We start from the raw sequence: 23,409 nt of genomic DNA, 5'->3' as shown, positions 1-23,409 counted from the left end.
ACGATGTGCTTGCTGTCGGCGCCGTGTGGCAAAGTTTCCCAACCTGCTTGCTCAGGGCAACCTTCGAGGTGTGCGTCGACGCCATCTTGGGTGTGGCAACGATTCGCGATGTGCTTGCTGTCGTCGCCTTCTTGGGTGTGGCAAAGTTTCCCAACGTGCTTGCTTGTAAACGCTCAGGACGACCTTCGGATGAGAACAAATATCTGATCAATGTGTTTTTATTGAAAGCGGGGACAAGAATATTATCCCAGATGAGAATATTCACTTGGTACTGGACCATTCATTCTCTTGGACTAGAACATTGGTTTGGGGATGAATGCCTTGTCTCTTGATGAAAGTCTTCTCTTTGGACCAGCATTTGCTCTCTGACTGTACAAACCTTTCTTAGAACTCGAATCCTCTCTCAAGGCAGAACATTCACTTGAGACCAAAACCTTCTCTTTGGAGAAGAATTTTCCTCCCAGAGGTATGTGGAGCCTTCTCTTGGGCCTTTGCCTTCTCTCAGGAACATAATGTATGACTACTAGCTCTTCTTGTGACCAAAACCTTCTCAAACATCTCTTGGGACGAGAAGAGGCTCTGGGGACTAGAACGAACATGCTCTTGGGCCAGTAATCTCTCAAAACTAGAACATTCTCTGAATCTGGGATCATCTCGGAACCAGAACTCTCTCTTGGACCACGGCTTTCTCTCAGACTAGAACTTTCTCTCGGGGTGAGGCCAATTTCTTTGGACGAGAACCTTCACTTGCAAACGGTACATGCTCCTGGGATTAGAATCTTCTGCTCCTGGGGCTAGACAATTCTTTCGTGACTACACCTTCCCTGTGAACTAGTATTGGAGGCAAGTACCTGGTGTTCATTTTTGATCCAGTGTGACCAGCAGCGCGGAGTCACGGTGCTTTTTGCCCGAATGAGCAACCGCAGACACGACTTGGATGGAATTTCTGACTGATCTCCGATTTTTTTTCTACTGTACCGGCAATTTGCATTGAGCAACAGTGACATCTATCGATAAAAAAGGCTACCTGTTTGTGGCGTTTAAAAAAAAAAAAAAAAAACCCACAGAAACCCCGCCCCTCGTGCGTCATCCTGCCAAAATAAAAAAATAAAAAAAATACGGAAGTAGCTCCGGACTTATCAATAAGAAACGAAAGACAAGGTAACGTTCTATCCGGGTTTAAGTAGCAACTTTGTTCTCCTTGGACAATTCAAATCGCAATGTCAAGATGTTCGACGGTAATTGGCAGTCAAATGCGAGTAAGGAAGGACGCGCGACGTTAGCATGTAGCTCGACCGCATGCTAAAGGCTAGTAAAGCTCGTTTTGCTTTTAGACACCAACTAAGCCGATTTTAGACCAGCGAGGGAGGCAAATGAACTTCTTAAGCGAGCCGAGTGCGAAGTGGTGCCAGCCAGTTGCACGCAACCTGGTGAACACTTTACTGGGTTCCAAGAATGGCTATGAAGCAAAGCTTGAAAGGAGCACTTTGGAAACTATTTTCCGCCTGTCACCTTATGTCACAGGCCTATGCTTTGTTTGGAGTTACAAATGCTTTCTGGAATCAATGCAATAGTTTATAGCCTGAAATTGTACCAAATGTCAACATTTCAAATGTCTACCCTACAGGTGGCGTCTTCCACAACAATCTTTCCAAAATGACACTTTGGTGACACTTTTCTTCCGTCAAATTCTACCCTACAGGTGGCGTCTTCCAGAACAATCTTTCCAAAATGACACTTTGGTGACACTTTTCTTCCGGTCTTTGCACATTATCAGCATAATGGTGCACATCCGTAGCCTCCTGCTTTTTTGCTTCACGGGTAGGTAGCTGCTAATGACTCAATGTGTCTGCCCCAGTGTGTGGGTGGATGGATGGATGGATGGATGGATGGATGGATGGATGGATGGATGGATGGACGGACGGACGGATGGACGGACAGATGGATGGACGGATGGATGGACGGATGGATGGACGGACGGACGGACGGATGTTAACCTGATGTTTCTGCCCACAGCATGCAGCCGGACACAAGTGGCGCTTTTTTACGGTAAGGACATTGCCGTGTGCAATTGTAACAAAGAGGAAATCAAGGCAAAAAAAAAAACCTTTGTCGAGAGAATTTAGAGCCTATATTCCTCACCCTTTTTCAAGGTATTTCGTGTTATTATTATAAATGAACATCACAATTCTGTATCTGTAAACAGTCAAACTAAATTAGCTTTTGCCATGTTAAATTCCCTGTCTTTGTTTTTTTGGGGTGAAATGTGTCAATTTCTTTATGGGCCTGCTCTCCACAGAGCACTGTGGCCGTTCCTCTCAAGTGTTGGATAGCGACGTAGGAGAGATCAGGAGTTCTGCTTACCACACGTACTCCTACCATTTTGGTGCCACGTACGACTGCTGGACCATTAAGGGTTCGGTGGGAGAACCGGTCGTCCTCAGGTGAAATATTCCAAACTTTTTTTCGTATCTAAACAACTGCGCTTACTCCGGAATTAGATGCGCTGCTGACGTCAGACTTATTGTATTGCCAATCCAATTATTATGTGAAATTAACATGTGGAGTGAGTTAAGTAATCTGTTAATGGTCAAGTAATAAAGTGTTCATAATTTCACATATAACAAGGCTAAACTTAAAAAACAAAACTGTGACTTATAGTCCGGAAAATAAGAAACACATCAAAGTTGACTATCCCTAATTTTGTGACTCAACCGCTGTGTGGGGTTTTTTTTTTTTTCCTTCCTTCTTTTAGCTTCTCGCAGTTTTCAGCTCGGTGCAGAAATGAGTGGCTGGCCATCAAATCGTCCGGCGGCGGCACGCCGCTCATTTTGTGTGGCTCCAAATTGCCACCGCCCGTCGAATTCCCGGGCGGAAACATCACCGTGGTGCACCACTTCCTGCCACAAGTCTATCCCGTGTCGTCGTTTCGCTTGAATTACGCCAGAGGTGCCTTTGTTGTTTTCTTGATTGGCCTCCACGTGCAAAAGGGGGAATCCAATCTTTTTCGTCGTGGCAGATACTAAAATGTCCAAGTATTTTCAGATGTGACTTTCGGCCAGTGCCCCCGGACGTCCTTTAAATGCCCGGGAGGCCGCTGCCTGCCCCTCTCGTGGCGTTGCAACGACCAAGCCGAGTGTCTGGGGGAAGGCGCCGGCGCCGACGAGGAGGGCTGCGGGGCCGAGGGGACCCCGCCCGAGAGGAACGGCGCCGGAGATTGGCGGGATCCCAGTCCGTCGGCGAAGAGCCACGGCGGCGACAGGGCAGAGGAGCTCTTGGCCCTGTTGAAGGAGAGGCAGGAGACCCCGGCGGCGACGGCAGCTCCCGTCTCGTGGCCCTGCGGGGGGCTTCTGCGGACCTTCTACGGGACGTTTTGTCCTCCGTCTCTCCGCGGCCCCCCTTTGCACTGCGTTTGGACTCTGGACCCGGATGACTCCCGGCCCGTGAAGCTGGACCTGCAGCAGCTGGCGCTGGGGCGCGGCGACACGCTCACGGTCCACAACGGAGTGCAAGGCGAAGGAGACGTCATTAAAATGGTGAGTGTGAAAAAGAGCAAACGCACGGCCGCGGCGATTGCGATGAGCATTATCCCGTTGACGATGAGAATATCAATTTGACCAGGAATGAGCAAAAAGCAAATGTGGCTTTGAGTCCGTGACGCACGCCAGCTGGCTGTGAGCCCGGCTTGACTTTTGCCTCTACCGACAGATCACCAGCGCCTCCAACTACAAGTCGCTGCAAGTGGAGTCGCGTACCGGCCTGCTGTCGCTGACCTACCAGACGGCGGCCGGCTCGGAGGGCGGCGGCTTCAACGCCACCTTCCACGTGGGCGGCTACTGCCCGCCCTGGGAGGGCCGCTGCGGCGGCGCCTCGGGAGGCTGCTTCACGCAGGAGCAACGCTGCGACGGCAAGTGGGACTGCCCCGAGAGCGGCCGGGACGAGGAGGGCTGCCGGGGCTGCGGCCGCCAGCAGTTTGCTTGCGGGGTGCCCGGAGGCCAGAGGGCGGCGGCTGCCGGGCGCTTTGCCGGCCGCCCCGTCTGCTATCCCGCCAGCGAGCGCTGCAATTACCAGCTGTACTGCGCCGACGGCAGCGACGAGAGGGACTGCACCGCGTGTCAGCCCGGAACCTTCCACTGCGACACCGACAGGTCAGCCGACCGGCCGGCCAGACCCCGAAAGAAGCCCTTTGTCTTGTCAAACCTCCAAATGCTATTAAAGAAAAGCTTTGGATGGAGCTAAAATCCAAGGGCCGTGCAAATCTATGTACACGCTGGCCGTCCGTCACTTAGGTGTCGAGCATTTCCCACTTGCCTAGTGGTTTTAGAGGCACTGGTAGCTTTTGCCGGCTGACCCTCGGCGTCTCGTGTCGCCTCGCCCCGCAGGTGCGTATTTGAGAGCTGGCGCTGCGACGGCCAGGTGGACTGCCACGACGGCACGGACGAGCTCAACTGCACCGTGGTCCTGCCGCGCAAGGTCATCACGGCCGCCACGGTGGGCAGCCTGGTCTGCGGCCTGCTGCTGGTCGTCGCCATGGGCTGCACCTGCAAGCTCTACTCGCTGCGGAGCAGAGAGTACAGGTAGGCCCCCCCCGCCCGTGGCAAAACTGCGGCATTTAAACGCATCTTGCGCACGCAGCATGTTTGCGCCCATCAACCGACACGAGGCGCAGCTGATCCAGCAGCAGGCCCCGCCTTCTTACGGCCAGCTCATCGCGCAAGGAGTTATCCCCCCGGTGGAGGACTTCCCCACGGAAAACCCCAATCAGGTGAGAGACGCGGTTCGTCGTCGGGGCAAAAAAGAACTTTGAATCAGTTTGAGTTCATTTGGAAAAAAAACAAAATCCATGTAGTATTTGTCAAGCGCAAGATAAAAAATAAACAAAATTGGTTAGGTTGACAAAGAAGGACATTTTCACCATCATTGTATTACTATTAAAAAAAAAAGAAAAAGTCCCATTTTATTTTCGCCCGACTTATACTGCAAATCACTGATGATGTTTTAGACCTCCACCTTGTCTCTGAGGGGAATCCTGCAGCTCCTTCGCCAGGACGCCGTCACGTCCCCGCACCGGAGACGCAGGCCTCGCGTGGTCCGCCGCCTGGTCCGTCGCATGAGAAGGTGGGGTCTGATCCCCAGGCAGCCCTCCAGACCTTCCCAGACGGGCGGCCAGCGGCAGGCCGACGCCGCCCCTCCGGATCAGGAGCCCGCTCCCGCCGCTCCCGGCGCCTCCTCGTCTTCGGCGGAGGGCGTCCAGCGGCCCGCGCCTCAGAAAGTCAGCCTGTCTGTCAGGGCTCCGCCGGCGTCTCACGCCTCCCCGCCACCGCCGCCCCCGTACGCGCCGCCCGCCGAGGCGGCCCAAACTCCCCCCGTGGCCGTCCCGGCCGGCGGCCCGTCTCTGGCGTCCATCTTGCACACCCTGGGCCTGAGTCTGTCTTTGTTCAGAGCCTCGCCCCCGTCCGGCAACTCTGCGCCCCTCTCGGGCTCCCCCGACGATGACGTGCTGCTCATTCCTCTTTGCGATGACGACGACGCCGCCCCCGCCTCGGACGACGACGTGCCCTTGCTCACTTGAAGGGCCTCCGTCACTCTGTGCCTTTTTGTCTCTTGTCGTCGAATTGCTTTTGAAATCAAGTATTTGACCATTTAGAAAAGCAACTCTCGGGCGTGTTCCCAACCTTTATCCAGCCTCGGCACTTTTTTTTTTTTCCCCCTCCCCCCCATTCGGCCCACCGTCAAAGAAAGTGCGCTCAGGGTGCATGCTCCAACTATCAGACCGTTTTTGGAGATGGATGGACATTGATCGTAGCTAAAGCACAAGCACAAGCTAAGCTAAGCTAAGCTACCCCTCTCCCTGCCACCCACAATTGTCTGGTTCTTTTTATTTTGGAATGTTTGCTGGGCCCGGCATGGCAAATGAGAACCCGAGTGGCAAATGTTTCAGTCAAAAAACGCAAACTCTCCTTCCAACGTTTGCCATCAAACTTGTCAAAAGTCTCTGGAAAAGGGTTGAGAACCGAAAACGGCGAGGCTGACGCGTTTCATTCCCAACACGTCAGCTCAGCTCGTCTTCCCGAGCCACTTTTTGACTCCTGCCGAATAACGTTTGAGCGTTCGGCAGCGGGATATGTTAGGAGATGGATCGTCTTGGGGTATTTGAGAGAGAGAGAAAACGTGTCCCTATTTAAGTGCCTTTTTGAGGAATATTACCCCCCCGCTCCCCCAAACGCACTCACGATGGCTCGCAGGCAATAACCCTCGGATGCGGCTTTGAGTGCACTTTTCCTCAACCCTTCCCAAGTTGGGTGTATGGAAATGGCTGCTTTGGAAGAACGTGTGAAAGAGACGGACGGATTTCGACCGGCGCCGTCGGAAAGATTGCTCGCGCTCTCGTTGCTTTCTGTCCGATGGAATAGCTCCGAGGTTTTCAACTTTGCAATGTGTTGAGATCCATCAGAGAATGTATGTCTTTAGGGTCAATTTCACTGTATAGAAGTCCAAAATGTGGCTGCCATTAAAAAAATGCACTTTTTATCGGGGGCCTTTGTTTTGTTCCCGCCCGACGAGCTTTGTATTCAAATCAGCTCTTGTGGAATTTCACACCGGCCCGGCACCCCAAAAGAAGTAACTCTTCATGGATGAAGAGGAGTTGCTTCTTGGCGAGCCTTCAGACTCCAGTCAACTGCTAATATTGGATGTTTTGGGGGAGGCCCAGCAAGTTATCATTGTGTTGCGTTGCGTGATGGCTTCCTGGCCAGCATTTTGCCTGTGTCTTCCTCTGCTTTGTGGCGCGCTCCGGCTCGATTTTGACAAGGATCAGGCTGTGGTCGGGCCAAGTCCGGCGCCGAGCCCAGGAGAGGTCGCCCCCGTGAGGATCGGGACTTGGCTTTCCGCGGAGAGCGCCCGCCTGTCGGAGCGCGAGGAAGCGCGAGTGAGGGGCGCCGCCGAGCTGGCCGCCAGCACCGTGTCGTGGTTTTTGTCAGGTAGGTGCGCGCGCGCTCGCTCGCTCGCTCGCTCGCCTGACTTGTTTTCACAGCGCAAACAAGAAGCTCAACGAGATTTGCTTCGACAGTGCGGCGAGTCTTAAGCCCGTTGCTACTCGAGAGGGACGTCAGCAAATACTGCAGGTTTCTGTGGAAGAATTCAAGCAGCGTCAATTACAACAGGTAGGGGGCGCGGATGGCGGGTCATTCATTCATTATTTCATTCATTCATCGACGGCGGCACCTTTTGGATCCGATCGCTTTTCAGGTGTGGCCAAGCCAAGAAAAACTACAAACACGAGACGTGTCTCGACATGCAGGTGAGTGCCGGACGAGACACCGCCAGGTTCAAATGAATTGTCCCATTTTATTCCCCCCAAATCGCATTTGTGTCAAATGGGTAAGTGGCTCTGAACTAGGCAATCTGAAGGTGGAAGGACGCTGATGTCATTGCTGAGAGGGAAATTGAAATCGGATTGGTTCAACTGAAATAAATGGCTACTGTAGTTCACGTGCCACCTTAACTGCATGATGCTGAAGCCCCCGGGCAGATGGGCTTACACATCAGGGCAGAAATCGGATTGGACACGTCCCCAAAAAAGTCCTCAACGCATAACGGAGAAAAGAACGAGTCCTCTTTCCTGTGCAAAAGCACCCGTTTCCCTTCCCAGATTCCAGATGAGCACCTGGCTGGCTGCAAAGTGCATCCCCAGGCTAACTCGAGCGGCGGCGCCGTCGTCCTCAGGCGTCCGGGCGCCGGAGTGGCCGACGTGGATTTCCTGTTGTACCTCCACGTGCAAGCGTCGGACAAGTGCAGGGCGCAGGTAGTGCTCGTTTTGCTCCTCGCCCGTTCGAAGGCTCATCTCGACTTGTGCCGGCCGGCAGCCTGGCCTGTTGGCCTACGCCGCCCACTGCCGGACGGACGCCGGAGGGAGACCTTTGGCTGGCGTGGTGGTCCTCTGCAGGGATAGACTGACAAAAGTGACTGCGCAGGTCCTCCGACCTTTCACTTAGTTCTTACAGTGGCATTTGGAAGACATTGAGCACCACGCACCTACTCTCCTCCAATCCCATCCAGACCGTGCTCCATGAGCTGCTCCATGCGTTGGCCTTCTCCAAAGAGCTTTTCCACACGTGGAGAGACTGCTCGTCCGAGAATGACTTTTCAGCCGGTGTCACTTGTTCTCCTCGGGGAAAAGTGACTCACGTAGACGGATGGGGCCAGATGAGGCTCTACACCCCGTCCGTCGTCTCGGCGCTCCGGAGGCACCTGGTCGCCGCCGACCCTGAGCTGGGGGCGCCGCTGGAGAACTGGGTGCATGCCAAACCGTCACCGGGCAGGTTCTGCGCCGCCCCTCCTCGCCCTGCGTGACTGGTTTGTCTTTGGACTCCAGGACGCAGCCCCGGGGAGGGTGTCCTCACACTGGGAGTCCCGACTACTGCAGGGTTCCGTCATGTTGGCCACGCCCAGCCGGTCCGGCGTAGCGCGGATCGATCCGCTCACCTTGGCCGCCTTTGGGGACACGGGCTGGTACGTCGTCAACGCCAGCCGGGCGCAGAATCTCGTCTGGGGAAAAGGTACCCGAGCTCAAATCAAATTGAAATCATTCGTTTCCCTTTCGTATTTGCGGAAAAAATGTCACATGATTTCATTCATATCATCATTTGTATCATTGGGTATAAATAACATTTTCAAATGAGGTCAATTGAATGTCAATTGTTTCTTGAATTCAAAAGATATACAGCCAGTAATTCATTCAAACGAATATGCTCATTTACTTGAGCAAAAATGTTCACACTTTCATTATAAATGGATTCACCACTTCCCATTGACTTTTTTTTTTAAATAACTTTCAGGGGAAGGAGCTTTGTTCGGTTCCACGTCGACCTGCCACGACAACTCGTCATCCTTCTTCTGTAGCGGCAGGTGGGTTTCCTTTCCGTTCCTCGTGCCGCCTTTGAACGGAATTGTGAGAAAAGTAGCCCGCGGCGCTTCTGCAGCGGACTGGGATGCCATCATTTGCACGCCCACAAAGCGCGGTGCCAGAGCGATCACTACCTGGACGGCTGTCGCATCTACAAACCCCTGGAGAAGCGCGTAGGTTCCTCTGCTTTTGCGCTGGCAGGCTTTTCAAGCTTCCTCCTAACTCCACGCTTGCGTTCCAGAGCGAGTGCTGGGAGAAAGCAAACGAGAGGAATTCAAGTGAAGAGCGCCAAGGCGGGGAGATCTTTGGCTCGGACAGCCGTTGTTTCTTCTCCCATCTGAGCACGCTCGTGGGTACACGCCGGACAGCCAAAGTAGTCCGAGCTTTATTTTGGCCACATTTTTTCCTCGTGTCGGATTTTCAGAAATGGATTGTTCTTTTTGTTCAACACGCATCAGCCCAGGATGACAGACAGCAAACAAGTGTTTTGAAAATAGATTCCAAATAGAACGCTAAGAAATCACTTAGTGCCGATTGAACATGATATAGAATAACTGACAGAAAGTATTTGGAAGGAAATTGCAAATATGTACTTTGACAAAAGTAGTGCTCGGCCGCCACATCCTGACATTAAGGAGTTTCATTTTGACAGAAATAATGCTTTGTTGTGTTATTTTGAATCCTGCTTATTGAACAGAACCACAGTCAGCTCACTGTGACGGGACGCTGCTACAGACACAAGTGCAGCGGGCTAAACCGCTACCAAGTTCAGGTGCTGGGCTCCGATTGGGTGGACTGCCCAGCAGGTGGCAGCGTACAGGTAATCCTCTAAAAACGGACGGAAACATCTTCGACCCGACTCGACTCGTTTCTCTGCCGTCGTGTTTTGAAGATAAGAGGATACCGGGGTTCTGTTTTCTGCCCCAACGAGAGGTTGTGTTTGGATTCTGACGTCAGGCCTCCCTCAAAGGCCGAGGATGGTGTCCCCGCAGGGCAAGTGGAGCGTTTGTCTTCAGACAACCCTGTACCTATCGTAAACAATACTTTTTTTCTCTCTCTCTCTCTCAAATCAGTCAGCCAGAGGTCACCATAGTCCAGGACGACACCCGGTCAGCGTACGGACCCGCTACAGATCCCCTGGTCACCACTGCGCTCTGCGTTGTAGCAGCACTGAGTGTCCTGGTTTTCGGTCTGGCTAGCTCCAGAGGTTCCCCCTGCAAAGTTCGGATTCATCCGGCTTTGGGGGATGTGTAATTGTGGAGAAGATCACCGACCTTGTAGCTGCATGGTCATTTGTGGTGTGTGTTTTGTTTTGGAATCACGAATACATCAAATACGAAAACTCTCACTCATGGGTAGAGCGTGTGTTAAGAAGGAATGATTAAGATTGCTTTTGTTTTATGAGTGTAAACCTAGTCTTTGAAAACAAAGCGATCGTCCATGTTGCCGTTGTGTCTGAAATTCCGGAGGGCCTCGAAAGCAATGGCATGCGTCATTGTTTAGGGGAAGGTGATTGGTGGAGAACCAGGAAGTTGTAGTGTCCTTTATGCGGGTAGCCTAGTAAAAAAAAATAAAAAAAAGAAAAAGTAGTCAGCCTTGCTTGTTTGACACATCAGTGATCCAACGTCCGTCTGTCACGCCCTGTGACGACACGTCATAAATATCATCATAGTACTATGTGATTCAATTAACATACAATTGATCTTTAACAAAGCTTATGAGCAGCCAAAGCAAGTGTTGTGTTCAGGAAATCTGTTCAATATGGTCTCGACGGAGCACACACATTCGTTTGTGATATTTACATGGCACAAAAGGTGTGGAATGGAGTCACCCAATCAAATGAGGTCGATTTTTCTTAGTTTTTGCCTCGCCTCGCCTCGCCTCGCCTCGCGCACTTAGGCTGTGGTTTGATTGTCAAAACGTACGATTTGCACATCGGGCGGGCCACAGTCTGTGGTTTGATTGTCAAATGTACGACTTGCACATCGGGCCAGTGAACGTGTCGGCGGCACCAGCGACCCGTCCCGATCGAGCGTCGTGTTTTCTCCTCCCTCCTCTTCCTCCATTCGCCCGGCCGTCCCCCCGCCCCGTTTCCTTCCATCTTCATTCAATTGACGCGACGGTGCGGCAAACAAGTCCCGCTCTTCGGGCTTCGAAAGACAAAAAGTCGACGACATTTGAGCTCAATTCGGCCCAAACGAGACATTTGCTGCCAGCTTCCTTCTTTCGTCGTCGAGCAGAGCACGCAATATGGATCCAATGACTCAGTCTGCCCAGATATCTTCGTCGCAGGGACTCGCCGATGGACAAAATTCGCCGTTGAAAGAATCGAGGCCGTCCGGTAAGAAAAATTGTAAACATGTTTCAAAACCAAAACGCACACGTTATTCTTCCAAATGGTTTGGACTCGTGAGCGAGCGAGCGATCGAGCGCCCTTTTCCGCCATTTCGCCTGTATTTGGGGGGCTTCTATGGTCGATGGCCATTGCACTGTATTGACGCTTCCACCAAATAAATCCAACTCGGCGTGGTTCAAGTATTCTCCTTTTTTTTTTTGCTCACATTATTTGCCCCATTTTTGGCCATTGTGTGCAAAATATAGCTTGTTGTGCACTGCGGGCAAAAGCGTGAGGCGGGCGTCAAGTGCTCCTGAAGGCAACGTCTCTTAAAGGCGCAGTACCTTCCTTCCTTCCTTCCCCATGTTTTCACGATTTTATACAGATTAAAACAATAAAAAAAAAGAAAAATCAAGCCTAATGCTAGGGGAGCTGTCATTGAATTATTTCCAATTCAACTAAGCTGCCAGTGGATAGGCTTTTTATGATTATTTTTCCAAAGGGAGTGGCTGCTAGCACCATGACTCCAGCAATCTTTTTTCTGCAAATAAAAAAGGCACAAATTCCAAACATCCATCCATCCGTCCGTCCGTCCGTCCGTCCATCTTGCTTGATACACGCTTGGGTGTGGCGCGCAATGCTAATTGGCCCTTTTGAGTCGTGCTTTGGAATGGAAGCTCTGTTGATGTCTTATTTCCCTCACTGTTCTATACACAGGTAGGCAATTGTTTTACTTGGTGTAATTGGATGCCTAGCGCTTGAAGCAGCTGTCATCTTTCACTGCTCAGCTGTTGCACACGCGTGGCCGCCCCACAATGCTCAACTTGTTTTCATCTCACTAAGCAAATTCAAAAGGTGACCGATCGGCTGGCAAATTTGTTTGGCTGTCCTCCAAATTGACGACACTTTTTAAATTGGCCGAAGCTACAACGTGGCCCGACGAGTTGCCTCGAAACACGGGTTCTCACGGCTCCTCTTTTGCATTCTCAGCCGGGATTATACCCCTATGGTGTGTGTGTGTGTGTATGTATTTAAATTGTACAAAAGGTCTAATAGCAATCCTTTCAAAAAATACTCAAAGAAAACAAAACATATCCTGCCCAATTATAGCTATTAAAGGCCACTTATAGTCCAGAAAATACGTTACTTGAATCAATATTCATACCAACGTTAGCGACGAAATCCCGTACTAAAAAAAAGAAAGCCATCACTTTCAATGGTAGATTTCTGAGCGATAGCGGGAATTCCTGGGGAAAAAACGAAAATGTGGGCCCTAGCGGGGGCGCGCTAGCTGAAGCGCGTTCCAATTGTCAACGGGCTCGTCGCCGAGGAAGTGGCACACTTGAAATGAGGACCTCGTTTCTCCAAGCGTATTGCACCAGAGGAAATGTGTCCACAGAGTACTTTTGGCCTCGTTTAGCGCCCACATCTCATTAAGGGCACAAATGTTGACCCATTTAACCAGATTGCGCCGGTGCTTGTGTGGAATTGGAATCTCGATTTTCCCCGTGACTTTCTATTCCACCCGGCGACAACAACGTTTGGTCAGGCTCAAGGTTTTTGCTGACGTCTGTGGTATTTTCTTCCCAGCATTCTTTATAGCACGTGTGTCAAACTCGAGCCCCGAGGGCCAGGTACGGCCCGCCGCATCCACTAATGTGGCCCGCAAAGACAAATTGCGCATCAATCGGTCTCAATACTAAAATTACAAATTGTCTTTAAAAAAAAACAAAAAAAAAACAACGATATTTCTGGCAAACCCTTCAGTTTTTCTGCAATGGCAGATCCTTAGCAGAATTTGAAAGGTAGTCTGATCACAATCATCTCATTTCACGGGGGCACACTTCCTTCATGCTGCAAAAATTTGACTTCACCAAAATGAAATGATTGAATCAAGGAACTCGAATTGTACATTTTGATTGGGCTAAAACCTGTTTGTGTATTTTTTGCGGCGCATAAACGAGCTTCCAAGTGAAGGACAACTCTTCAATGCTGCCTTTTGTTTTGTTTTGCTGCCTTTGCCTTTACAACCCTCCAAGAGTCCATTGATCAATCTGGGCTCGGCCCGGCTCTGGAAGCCTTTGCGGCCTCTTCCTCGTAATCCACCTTGTATCGTCTTCCCAAGCCGCAAAAGCGAACGACCTCGTTAGTCATAGTTCAGTCTCGCTGGCAGTACAAACTCTAATTGCAGGGAGGAAAGAGAGAGAGAAAAAAAACAAAACTCTCCCTGCTACCGTAGTACAAAGCTGTGTGGGAAAGCGGACATATATATCAAAGGTGTGGCTTCTGAGAGCAATCGATGGAATGCCGTTCCGCAAAGGTGCATCAACCCCAACCTGCAAAGCCAGTAGCACATCGACGTGCCCCCCCCAAACAAGAATGCGTCACTCGCTCGACGACAGCCAGCTCGTGCAAAAAAAAAAAAAACCTGCGTTGTAACTCTGAGCAGAGGGGATGCTTTTTCTTTTTTGCGTGCGTGATCTCTCCAATTTGTATGGCTGGCTCAGGTTCCCACTCAAGGTGATGACGCACTTTGACCTGCGCAGGTGCAAAAATCCAGTACATACACTCGCAAAGTGTTTGGACTTGGCTCCGCCCGTCGCTCGCTAACCTGCTTGCGCGTAAGGAGCCTTGAAGACGCAAAGTGGATTGAATGGATTGGTTTTGCGCTTGCGTTCACCGCTCCTGTTTTGTCTTTTCTTCTTTTGATTTTCTTTCAGATCCCTTTCTTTCCTCCTCGTCCGTATCTTTTTTTCGGCCGTCACAAGGCAAGTGTGTGCTTCTCCTAACGCCGCCGGCTTGCTTCTCCCTCCCTCCCTCCCTCGCTCAGCCCATAGCCGTGCAATTCTTGCGCACCAAAAGTGGCTCCTTCCATCACACGAGTTGTGTTGACGAGCTCGACGCGGGCTTCGGCAGCTCGACCCATCTTTATCAGCCTGCGAGCGAACATTCGGGTCAGCGGGACCGGCTGTGGGTTTGAGATAATCCCCAGATTGCCACCCTTATTTTAAGACGCCAAGAGTTGACGCCGTACGGGCTGGCTGGGGGGGGGGACGACCTAAAAATGGATCAGGTTGCTGTCCTTCCACTCTTTAGCCAGTACCTGAGATGGCCCCTATCAAGAGTCAGCAGCAAAAGGGCCCACCCAAGGGAGGAAGAGTGGCACCAAAGAGATCGCCCACGGCCCAGTGGCCGAGCGGGCCTGACCCCCCCCCCCCCCCCGTGGCTTTTCGCATGTCACGCTTCTCTGCTCCTTTTGGGTCATTAAGACTTTGCTCTTCTTCCAATAGCGCTGTGTAGTATAAGTAGCGTTAGCTTGGATCTGCGGTGTCAAACTCTGGCCCGCAGTGTCTTTATATTTGTGCTTCGACTTTATACGTCCATGGTAAAATTGCAAATTGTGTGAATTTCAGTCGTCGGTACCTGTGATTTTCCACGATTCTCAATACTAATTTGGTTTAAAAAAAAAAAAAACAACAGAATACACTTACTTTTAAAATCACCGTATTTTATGCATTAAAAAAAGAGCAGCAGTGGTCGCGCGTTTATAAAAACAAGCAAGACTGATCATAAATATTCAACTTGGATGAAAGTGAAATGGAAGAAATGAATGTTTTCTTCCACACGCGTGCTCCGTGCTGCTGGTATGTGTATCCTGCCCCCTTCACGCTTCGTATCGCTTCTCGTGATGACGGTCGGTGCCTGCCGCATTCGGTCCCCTTGGAAAGGTCCAATCGATTCATCCATATGCCTCCAAATGCAAGGTCATTAATCCAACGGAGAAGCTCCGTCTGTCCGTCCGTCTTTCCGTCTGTCCTCGATACGTTCATTGAGCTCACTTTGCATGAACGCTTGGGCTGCAGTAGCAGTATAAGGCTTCGGGCCGGCCGCCGCCACACGTAGGTAAGACGAGAAGATCCCCGTCGCGTGGGAGTGGACGCCTCATCTGTGTGACCTCCCTCCCCTGCTTTTCTCTTGTCCTCCGTGCGTGTCAATGCAGACGTAACGCCGCTGGCGTGTCGGCGAGGTAAAGGCGACCAGGGGCTTGCCACTTCCCTGCGCTTTTCTTCTCAGCCGGGCTCTTTTTCGCCTGACGCTTGCGCGCAGCCCGAGTCGCCGATAAAGACGTCTCCGGTTTCGGAGCGCATCAAAGCTCTGGAAGCTCTCGCCGCCAAAAAGGAGGCGTATTCCCCAAGCGACTTTTCCTCGCACCCCCGTGACAAAGTCCCCAAGCTCCGCCAGGAGACCAAAGGAGCCTCTCCCGACTCGCCCCAAATGAATGCCTTTGACGAATCGGAAGCTCGGACAAAGGCTCGTCCGCCGTCCGCGGCTGACTCGCAGGACGCCACGGACGCCGGCTCGCTCCGAGGCGGCCTTTCTTCCGCATTTGAGCCGCCTGAGGGAAATCGCGCTTCACCTCCGCTCTGTGTCCCCGACAATTTGGTGGACTCGTCGCAGGATCCTCCGAAAGCCGGCCACGACGATGTGGAAGAGGCCGACTTTGCGCCGACGACCGACGACCGAGCTCCGTGGCGCTTCGGTTGGGAGCATCCCACCTTCCCTCCGGACGCTCCGCGTGGCGACAAGAACGCCGAGGCTCGGGAACGCCATAGTTCAGCCGGGTCTGATGAAACGCTTGCGGAAGACGCCCCCTCTCCAAAGTCTGATTGTCATCCATCCAGCGACATGGCCACTTCTCCTGGGACCGCCGAGGCAGAAAGGGTGCCGTTGTCGCCGCCGCCGAGATGGGAACAAACACTCATGCAGGTTCCCGCAATTAATGTCATTGAAAGCCAAGAGCCAAACTGCAGCGACGACGAGCTGCAAATGGAGTTTGAGGACGACGAGCTGGTGGAAGAGGCCGTCCAAACGGCACGGCCTGAGGAAAACAAGCAAGAAGCTAACAGAAGACCCGTCCAAAGTGAATTCATGGAAGGCTATTCTCCTCCTTCCTCTCCTGTGGAGTCTGACGGCGAGAGCCTCACTCCTCCACCGACGAAAAACAAATTCGAGAGCGCCGCCGCCACGTCTTGGAGCCAGGCCAGCAAAGACTCGTCCGGCAGCGGGGAGGATGACGACGACGCCGGCGCAGCCCGCCACGTGGCCGCCGTCTTCTCCAGAAAAGGTCTCGTGCGAGACGATACGTACCAAGGGCGGTCGTTTGAGTCGGCCTTTGAGCCGTCGGCGCCCAAAGACGGCGGCTTTGCCGCTGATGTGGAAACGCCGGACGCCGACAACCCGGAACCTCCGACGGGCTGTGATAACGGCGCTGCCTCCGAGCCTGTGGATAGTTTTGTGGAGTTCATGAGAGAATGCCTGAAATCCAGACCGGGTGAAGATGAGCAGTACGTTGGGCGCTGCCCTCCGACTACGCCGCAGGAACAGCTTCCGCTCGGGGCCCTCAAACGCTTGGCGGGAGAAGAACCGCCGCCGAGCGCGCCGTGTTCCCAGAGCGACGCGCTCGGCACCGACTGCACCTTTTCTCAAGAGGTGGACGGCGTGGACCCCTGGGTGGCCGAGGCCCGTCATCTTGCCGAGCGCGTCTTGACGGCAGTGCTTAGCCACCTGTCAGGTAATGCTCATTGTTTTGCCTGTCAAACGGGCTTTTTGTGCGTTGAAATGTAAAAGCCTCGGAGATGGAGAGAGGCGGCCATTTTACCATCGAGTGCTACTTTGACCCGCTTGGCTCGCCGCCATGCGGGAAAGGTCGACCCAATCTGACTGTTCTTTGTTTCCCCTTTGAGCTGCGTCAACAGCGCTGCTAGCAAGCGAGCGTGCGCACCCGCCGCCACTGCCACCTAATCTCTTCTGCATGAGCAGAATTAGCTTTTCCACATTTTCTTGCTCATTGTTGTTCCGATCTTCTCGTCAATTCACGCGGCTAAAGTTGAGCTTGTCGCGGGGCCACAGAAGGAATTTGCGACGAGACAAGAATCGTGCCATGAGACGTGTGCCACACACACACACACACACACACACACACACACACACTATGCTTGAGGCCCCTCGAAAGCTCCGATGCGATTGGGGCCAAAAAATGCCACAAATAAAGGCTTGCCCGTTTTGTTTTGAAACAAATTTGCAATTGTGTGCATTTTAGAGAAGGAAAGGTCCAAGTTTTCATCCAACTAGAAATGACTTGAGAAATGATTTTTGAGTCAAATGTTTACAAATTTCTCCGATCATTTGGTGGGGGGGTCCGAGGAATAATTGCCTCCCTTGAGCACCCCCCTCTTTTGGCCACACAAAATATAAAGTCAACCAACCACCAGATCCAAGCAGTCACATGACATTGCCACGAGAACCACACACTGGGTGGCTGGCTGGCTGCTGGCTGGCTGCTGGCTGGCTGCTGGCTGGCTGCTGGCTGGCTGACTGGCTGGCTGACTGGCTGGCTGCTGGCCTCCTCCAATTTGATTTCCCTGCGGCACTTTGAGAGTGGCAACCCGCTCGGAGGTTACGCAACTCCTGTAGCGAGCCAATCCTTTCGGCATGCGCGACTCTCGACAAACACGCAAAGCGGCTGTTTGAATTTTGTATAACGCCCTCTACTCGTCCGCAGTCAAGGATCTGATTCACTGGCGGGACCCCAAAAAGTCTGGCTTGGTCTTCGGGCTGTCCATGCTGCTGCTGCTGTCGCTGGCCGCCTTCAGCGTCATCAGCGTGGTGTCCTACTTGCTCCTGGCGCTGCTGTGCGTCACCATCACCTTCCGCATCTACAAGTCGGTGGTCCAGGCCGTGCAGAAGTCCGGCGACGGCCACCCCTTCAAGTAAGTTATTTTCTCCGCCAACCTGGCGGTTGGGGAGCGAGCGCTAAACCGGAGGCCAGACGCCAAAGCCTGATTTCAAAAGCTCATCTGTTCCTTCTCCCTGCAGATCGCTAATAGATAAGGATGTCAGCATTCCTCCGGAGACTTTCCGCAAGCACGTGGACAGCGGCCTGACCTACATTAACCGAGCCCTCAAGCAGATGAGCCGCCTCTTCCTGGTCGAGGACCTCGTGGACTCCCTCAAGGTGAGCCGCTTTTTTTTTTAAGATGATTTGCACTCCCGCTCACCGGACCCAAAGCTGCGAAAAGTTGCCGTGGCTTGGGCTCGGTCGGCGCTCCCGTACAGACGCCAAACGGCGACGGGACACGAGTGCTCGGCTCGCTCGCTCGGAAGGCAGGCAGGCAGGCAGGCAGCCACGCAGGCAGCCACGCAGGCAGGCGGCGCGACTCAACCCGGAACTTTGGCTAACTCGTGACTTGGCCGCGCCGTCGATTCACCGGAATCAAAGCAATATGAGTGCGAGTGAGGTCGCGAGCTGCCCTTAGAAAACGTCTCACACGAGCTCTTTGATTTTGTGTAGCTGGCCGTGGTCATGTGGCTGCTGACCTACGTGGGCGCCGTCTTTAATGGCATCACCATCCTCATCCTCGGTAAGCGCCGCCGGCCGCAAGCGCGTGCCACGATCTCACTTGATTGTCCTCCTCCTCCTCCTCCGCAGCGGACATCCTGCTCTTTGCCGTGCCGCCCATCTACCAGAAGAACAAGGTGAGCGGTCCTTGAAACGGCAATGTCGGTCGGCCGTGAGTGAGCTTGTTTTTCCTAAACTGTCCAAATGAGCTCACCGGCGCGCGCGTCATCTGTTGGCGCTCACAAAAGCCTGCGCTTGTTCTGTCCACAGACGCAGATCGACCACTACGTGGACCTGGCTCGGACCCAAATCGACACCACCGTCGCCAAGTAAGCGGTGGCCGCTGCCTGGCCATCTTGGGCTTTGACTGCAAATCTTTGTCTCTCTCTCTCTCTCCCCCCCCAGGTTGCAAGAGAAACTCCCCGGCGCTGTGAAGCGCAGCAAAACCGAATGATCCGTTGGAGAAGATGCTCCCGTTCCCGCTTCCTCTCCCACCCATCTCCACGATAGACTCCCCAGCAGCACACTGAACCTTGCTCGCTAGGTAGAAAAACAAGAAGTCTCTTATTTAATGTCGGACGGACGTAGCGACTGCGCTGTGGTACCAGAGCGTGAACTAGACTGAATCTCTGGCCTGCTTTCGAGGGTGCATGCCAGCAAAAATGTCTGTACTCAAAGCGCGCCCCGTTCGTTTGTTTGTTTGTTTGTTTTTACCCCCCCCCCCCCCCCCCCCACGCTAAAGTAAGGAAAGAGATTGAAAAAAAGAATTAATACTAACCTTGTTGTCGCTATCGCTGTGGCTATTGGCGTCGCTCTGCGTAGATCAGCGGCCTCTTCTTTTTTTTTTTTTTTTTTTGGGTAGCAGGTTTGCCTGTGTGTTTCTGCACTGATCTTTTATTCTGGAAAAGGCCGCCAAGCGGCTTGAACTCACAACAATAAAAGCTTCTTGCAACACTGTGGTGATTGAGTCCAGTTCACACGGGGCGCACCGGTTCTGAGTCCAACGGCCGTCTTCCCAATGGCCTCTCTCTCTTCTCTCTTCTCTCTCTCTTTCTCAAGACGACAAGTTTTGACCTTCCCACGCAGGAACAGGCGTGAAGCCAACCATCATTGGCCCGAGCGCTTGCCGAAGCCGACGAACCGAGCCGCGCAGCGCCCGGCGTTTTGGCGACGCGAGTCCGGTGTGCGTTGTGACGCGCTCCGCCGGCATGTCCATGAGGTATTTGAACTCCTCAAACTTGGCCCGCTTCAGATCTTTCAGTGCCCTCGGCAGCACCGGCTTGCTCCTCATATCCAGCCTTTTCTGTACAGAAGCACAATGGCCTTTATTGTCATTCATCATACAAAGTCTAAAGAGGTCACCATCAGGGACAACACCTTGACAGAGAATGCAATCCATAAATGCAAACTTCCATGAAATAGGGCACCAAACAAAAGAACACTTACCTTATATGGGGAAATGAAATCAAGATAATCCCACACTGGGGAATGTTTCCTTTTTCTCGCAGGCTCCATCAAAACGTCGCTCGCACAGAAATTTGAATTGCGCGGCGGGCAAGACGGGAGGGAGGGAGGGACTCCTTGCCGCCCGCCGCGTTTATGTGTCACGGCACCCATCGTGGAACTAACTAACTGACTGAGCTAGAATCATGAGCGCTCGTGCGCCCCCGTGCGGATTGCGTCCATATTACCCAGGGCAAAAAAAACGGCCCTGTTGTTAATTAATGATAGGAAAGTCGCAAGACAAAAGCAAAGGTAAGGCTAACTCCGAAGCCGCGCCCTGAACAATCGCTATGTGCTAGCAGTCAAAGTCAAAAGTCAAGTTCAGTCAGCGTGAAAGTGAAGTCGGCCCGTCGGCCGACCGGCAGCCTGACCTCGGACGTCGTTCAAGTCAAGTAGCCCGCAAGTTGATCGCTTGCAGGCCAAAGTGGGATGGATGGTTGACTTTTGGATGTTTTGGAAACCTACTAGGGTGACGAGATAGGTCGACCTGTTGTTTCTTCGTTAGCGACACAACTAGCAATAGCATTTATTGGCCGAACAAAACTTCTGTGAACTGACATTCGTTTATTTCTTTCTTCATTTTTATTGTATGTATACGGAAGAGGATTAAGGCCAGTCAAGAAAAAAACGAAAAAAAACGAGGGGTGACAGGATTCTGACTTGTGTGGTCTTGTCAGCTCAACGCTATTTTTGGACTGCTTTGGGAAAGATGGATATGAAAATCAAGGAGCTGCTGTTGGAAACGCTGGAAGACCTGGGGCAGGAGGACTTTAAGAAGTTCAAGGCCTTTATAGGTCTGCCTAAGAGGAAAACAGAAAACGCAGACCCGACTGACATCGCCGAACAGCTGATAAACACGCACGGCGACAACGCGGTAGAGAAGACCATCCAGATTCTGGAGAACAACATCAAGAACTACGACCTGGCCCAGAAGCTGCGCAACAACCCGGCGCTAATCAAAGGTAAGGTGAACGTGGCTTCTGGTGGAGAAGGGGGGGGGGGGGGGGTTGGCGGAAAGCAGCTTACCTGAAAACTCTCAGGTGATACAAACGGTGGCAACAGCTCTTGCCTCCTTCCTCGCGGCGGCACGGCTGCGGCACGGCTGCGGCACGGCTGCGGCACGCTTGCGGCCGGGCCTAAAGACCACACGGGATCTCCTTCTGCGCCCTCAGGTAGCATCTCCTCAGTGGATCGCGAGCAGATCGGCAAATTCAAGCGGGAGCTGCAAAACAACCTGCGGGAGAGCTACCTCAGCGTTCCCGAGGGCAACACGGGGCACAGCGGGCAGGAGCCTCTGGAGGACGTCTACACCGAGCTCAACATTACCCGCGGCGTCGCCGGTCTCCCCGACAAGCAGCACGAGGTCCTTCAGATGGAGATGTGCGGCGCGGCCGAGGAGGAGTCCATCCAGCCCTGCCACATCTTCCAAAGCCAGAAGCCCCTTCGCACGATGCTCACCGTGGGCTTCGCGGGCGTCGGGAAGACCTTCCTGGTGCGCAAGTTTGTCCTGGACTGGGCCAGCGGGAGAACCAACACAGACGTGGACTTCATCTTTCCCTTCGCCTTCCGCGAGTTGAACTTGGAGGAGACGGAAAGCTTTTCGCTGGCAGAGCTCATCCGACTCTTTGTCTGGGAGAGCAAGGCCATCAAGAAGCTGGACGACATGTTGGTCAGTCTGCAAGAGTCGGGCAACCGCCACTACCGGTCCAGCAGCATCAAGATGTTGTTCATCCTGGACGGCCTGGACGAGTCCCGCCTCAAACTGGACCTGAGCGACGAGCGCAAGGTGGACCCGGACGTGACCCGAGCCTACCCCGTGGAGGTGCTCCTGGCGCATCTCATCAAAGGGAACTTGCTTCCCTGCGCCCGGGTTTGGATCACCACGCGGCCCCGGGCGGCCCACGACATCCCGCCGCGCCTGCTGGACGGCAGAACCGAGGTGAAAGGCTTCAGCGACTCCCAGAGGCTGGACTACTTCAGGAAGAGGTTCCCCGCCGAGGAGGACGTCATCAAGCACATCCGGAAGTCCCGCACCATTTTCATCATGTGCCACTTGCCCGTCTTCTGCTGGCTCACCGCCACCGTGCTCCGAGATCAACGGAAACACGGAAAGGCGCTGCCCGAAAGCCTGACCGAGATGTACACAGAGTTCCTGCTCTGGTCCACGGAGCGAGACAGCCAGAAGAGCACGAAGTACGTCAAAGCGCTGGCCAAGCTGGCTTTTCGGCACCTGATGAAAAAGCAACAGATCTTCTACGAGAGCGACTTGCGGGAAAGCGGCTTGGATGACCCGCAGGGCGCAAAACACTCGGGAATCTTCACCGTGGTCTTCGAGGAGGTACCCCCGCTCAAGAAATACCAAGGCCGCAAGATGTATCAGTTCATCCATCTGACCGTCCAGGAATATCTGGCCGCTCTCTACGTGATGATGAGCCTGTTCCAGGACAACAAGAACGTGCTGGACGATTCCGGCTGGACGCTGACAGGCCTCCTGTTGTTTTGGAAGCGGACCCCGCTCACTCAGGTACACGAGGCGGCCATCCGCAAAGCCTCCGAGAGTGAGGGAAACCTGGACTTGTTCCTCCGCTTCCTGCTGGGCCTCTCCTTGCAGTGCAACCAGGACCTCCTGGGTGAGCTGCTGAAGGCTCCCGAGGACTTCAGACACGACAAAGCAGAAACGGTCCGCTTGATCAAGCGACGGATCGAGCGGAATTCTCCCGAGGGGAACATCAACTTGTTCTACTGCCTGAACGAGCTGAAGGACGAGTCGCTGCTGGAGCAGATCCAACAATACCTAAAAGGGGGGCAATTGTCCACGGAGGACCTACCTCCGGCCATGTGGTCGGCCCTGGTCTTCCTCTTGCGGGCTTCCGAGGAAGCCACGAGTTGCTTCGATCTCCGGAAATACGCTCCGTCCGAGAAGGGGCTCCTGATGCTGCTGCCGGTGGTCAAGGCTTCTCAAAAATCGGTGTAGGTGCCGTCGAGCCAGCACGTTGAACCGGTCGCGCACGTGTCAGCCCAAACCCTCTTGTCTTCTCAGCCTCACGGGCTGCGAGCTGAGCAAGAAAAGCTGCGAGGCGCTGGCCTCTGTTCTAAGCTCGTCCCGCAACCTGAGGGAGCTGGATCTCGGCCACAACGACTTGTGCGACGACGGGCTGGAGGCGCTCACCGCCGGCGGACTGGCAAAGCCGCAGTGCACCTTGCAAGTTCTCGCGTAAGGTTCTCCTCGAGCCAGCCCAGGAACCTTGGGCTTGTGTCAGCCGCCCT

General features: G+C 53.2%; 4 protein-coding genes and 1 long non-coding RNA gene across 12 annotated transcripts in view; 4 read left to right on the top strand and 1 right to left on the bottom strand.

Annotated features, from left to right (window-relative positions):
* The first annotated feature begins 194 nt into the window (after positions 1–194).
* lrp10 (low density lipoprotein receptor-related protein 10) lies at positions 195–6,531 on the top strand. Of its 6 annotated transcripts, none has more exons than XM_085905194.1 (10): positions 196–1,259; positions 1,703–1,821; positions 2,017–2,049; positions 2,300–2,444; positions 2,756–2,949; positions 3,046–3,536; positions 3,709–4,148; positions 4,383–4,577; positions 4,636–4,765; positions 5,003–6,531. In XM_085905194.1, exons 2-10 carry the CDS (start codon positions 1,782–1,784, stop codon positions 5,570–5,572), a joined length of 2,238 nt encoding a protein of 745 aa, XP_085761320.1. In that variant the 5' UTR covers positions 196–1,259; positions 1,703–1,781; the 3' UTR covers positions 5,573–6,531. The 6 variants fall into 6 exon arrangements, with proteins under 6 accessions (XP_085761316.1, XP_085761315.1, XP_085761313.1 ...); XM_085905193.1 differs by having other exon boundaries at positions 197–1,161; XM_085905190.1 differs by having other exon boundaries at positions 195–1,161; positions 1,628–2,049.
* A 208-nt stretch (positions 6,532–6,739) lies between these two features.
* Positions 6,740–10,491, top strand: cirop (ciliated left-right organizer metallopeptidase). The gene is made up of 13 exons (XM_085906587.1): positions 6,740–6,980; positions 7,070–7,163; positions 7,249–7,300; positions 7,652–7,804; positions 7,866–7,973; positions 8,059–8,295; positions 8,375–8,558; positions 8,838–8,907; positions 8,982–9,078; positions 9,147–9,254; positions 9,603–9,725; positions 9,798–9,898; positions 9,979–10,491. Exons 1-13 carry the CDS (start codon positions 6,740–6,742, stop codon positions 10,157–10,159), a joined length of 1,749 nt encoding a protein of 582 aa, XP_085762713.1. The 3' UTR covers positions 10,160–10,491.
* A 140-nt stretch (positions 10,492–10,631) lies between these two features.
* rtn3 (reticulon 3) lies at positions 10,632–19,594 on the top strand. Of its 2 annotated transcripts, XM_085905358.1 has the most exons (9): positions 10,632–11,246; positions 13,961–14,008; positions 15,241–16,812; positions 17,803–18,010; positions 18,117–18,255; positions 18,592–18,661; positions 18,730–18,776; positions 18,910–18,968; positions 19,045–19,594. In XM_085905358.1, the coding sequence occupies exons 1-9, from the start codon at positions 11,156–11,158 to the stop codon at positions 19,091–19,093; spliced, it is 2,283 nt and encodes a 760-aa protein (XP_085761484.1). In that variant the 5' UTR covers positions 10,632–11,155; the 3' UTR covers positions 19,094–19,594. The 2 variants fall into 2 exon arrangements, with proteins under 2 accessions (XP_085761484.1, XP_085761483.1); XM_085905357.1 differs by lacking the exons at positions 13,961–14,008; positions 15,241–16,812 and having other exon boundaries at positions 10,672–11,246.
* On the bottom strand, positions 19,343–20,359 carry LOC147059870 (uncharacterized). The gene is made up of 2 exons (XR_015065457.1): positions 20,086–20,359; positions 19,343–19,942 (listed from the first exon to the last, which is right to left on the bottom strand). It is a non-coding gene; the product is annotated as an uncharacterized LOC147059870 (long non-coding RNA).
* The window catches only part of LOC147059869 (NACHT, LRR and PYD domains-containing protein 3-like), a 4,950-nt gene continuing 1,800 nt past the window's right edge, over positions 20,260–23,409 (top strand). The window contains exons 1-4 of one of the 2 annotated variants that reach the window (XM_085905185.1): positions 20,261–21,104; positions 21,315–22,666; positions 22,754–23,112; positions 23,183–23,356. In XM_085905185.1, the coding sequence (XP_085761311.1) occupies positions 20,852–21,104; positions 21,315–22,666; positions 22,754–23,112; positions 23,183–23,356 (2,138 nt within the window). In that variant the 5' untranslated portion in view covers positions 20,261–20,851. Of the gene's footprint in view, positions 21,105–21,314; positions 23,113–23,182; positions 23,357–23,409 lie in introns of both variants that reach the window. The other variant, XM_085905186.1, reaches the window with a different exon arrangement.

Source organism: Syngnathus leptorhynchus, chromosome 2 (genome assembly GCF_054491065.1).
Source record: "Syngnathus leptorhynchus isolate UIUO chromosome 2, UIUO_Slep, whole genome shotgun sequence".
Lineage (NCBI taxonomy): Eukaryota > Metazoa > Chordata > Actinopteri > Syngnathiformes > Syngnathidae > Syngnathus > Syngnathus leptorhynchus.
The sequence above is the reverse complement of the archived record's forward strand: the minus strand, read 5'-3'. Positions and strand labels throughout refer to the sequence as shown.

Excerpts from the sequence above, each read along its gene's own strand:
- lrp10 (XM_085905190.1), top strand. The coding sequence starts at position 1,836 with ATGACTCAATGTGTCTGCCCCAGTGTGTGGGTGGATGGATGGATGGAT. Across the intron at positions 2,050-2,299 it reads ACAAGTGGCGCTTTTTTACG|AGCACTGTGGCCGTTCCTCT; the intron begins GTAAGGACATTG and ends TGCTCTCCACAG. Across the intron at positions 4,149-4,382 it reads TTCCACTGCGACACCGACAG|GTGCGTATTTGAGAGCTGGC; the intron begins GTCAGCCGACCG and ends CTCGCCCCGCAG.
- cirop (XM_085906587.1), top strand. The coding sequence starts at position 6,740 with ATGGCTTCCTGGCCAGCATTTTGCCTGTGTCTTCCTCTGCTTTGTGGC. Across the intron at positions 8,559-8,837 it reads GAATCTCGTCTGGGGAAAAG|GGGAAGGAGCTTTGTTCGGT; the intron begins GTACCCGAGCTC and ends AATAACTTTCAG. Across the intron at positions 9,726-9,797 it reads CAGCAGGTGGCAGCGTACAG|ATAAGAGGATACCGGGGTTC; the intron begins GTAATCCTCTAA and ends CGTGTTTTGAAG.
- rtn3 (XM_085905358.1), top strand. The coding sequence starts at position 11,156 with ATGGATCCAATGACTCAGTCTGCCCAGATATCTTCGTCGCAGGGACTC. Across the intron at positions 11,247-13,960 it reads GAAAGAATCGAGGCCGTCCG|ATCCCTTTCTTTCCTCCTCG; the intron begins GTAAGAAAAATT and ends ATTTTCTTTCAG. Across the intron at positions 18,662-18,729 it reads CATCACCATCCTCATCCTCG|CGGACATCCTGCTCTTTGCC; the intron begins GTAAGCGCCGCC and ends CCTCCTCCGCAG.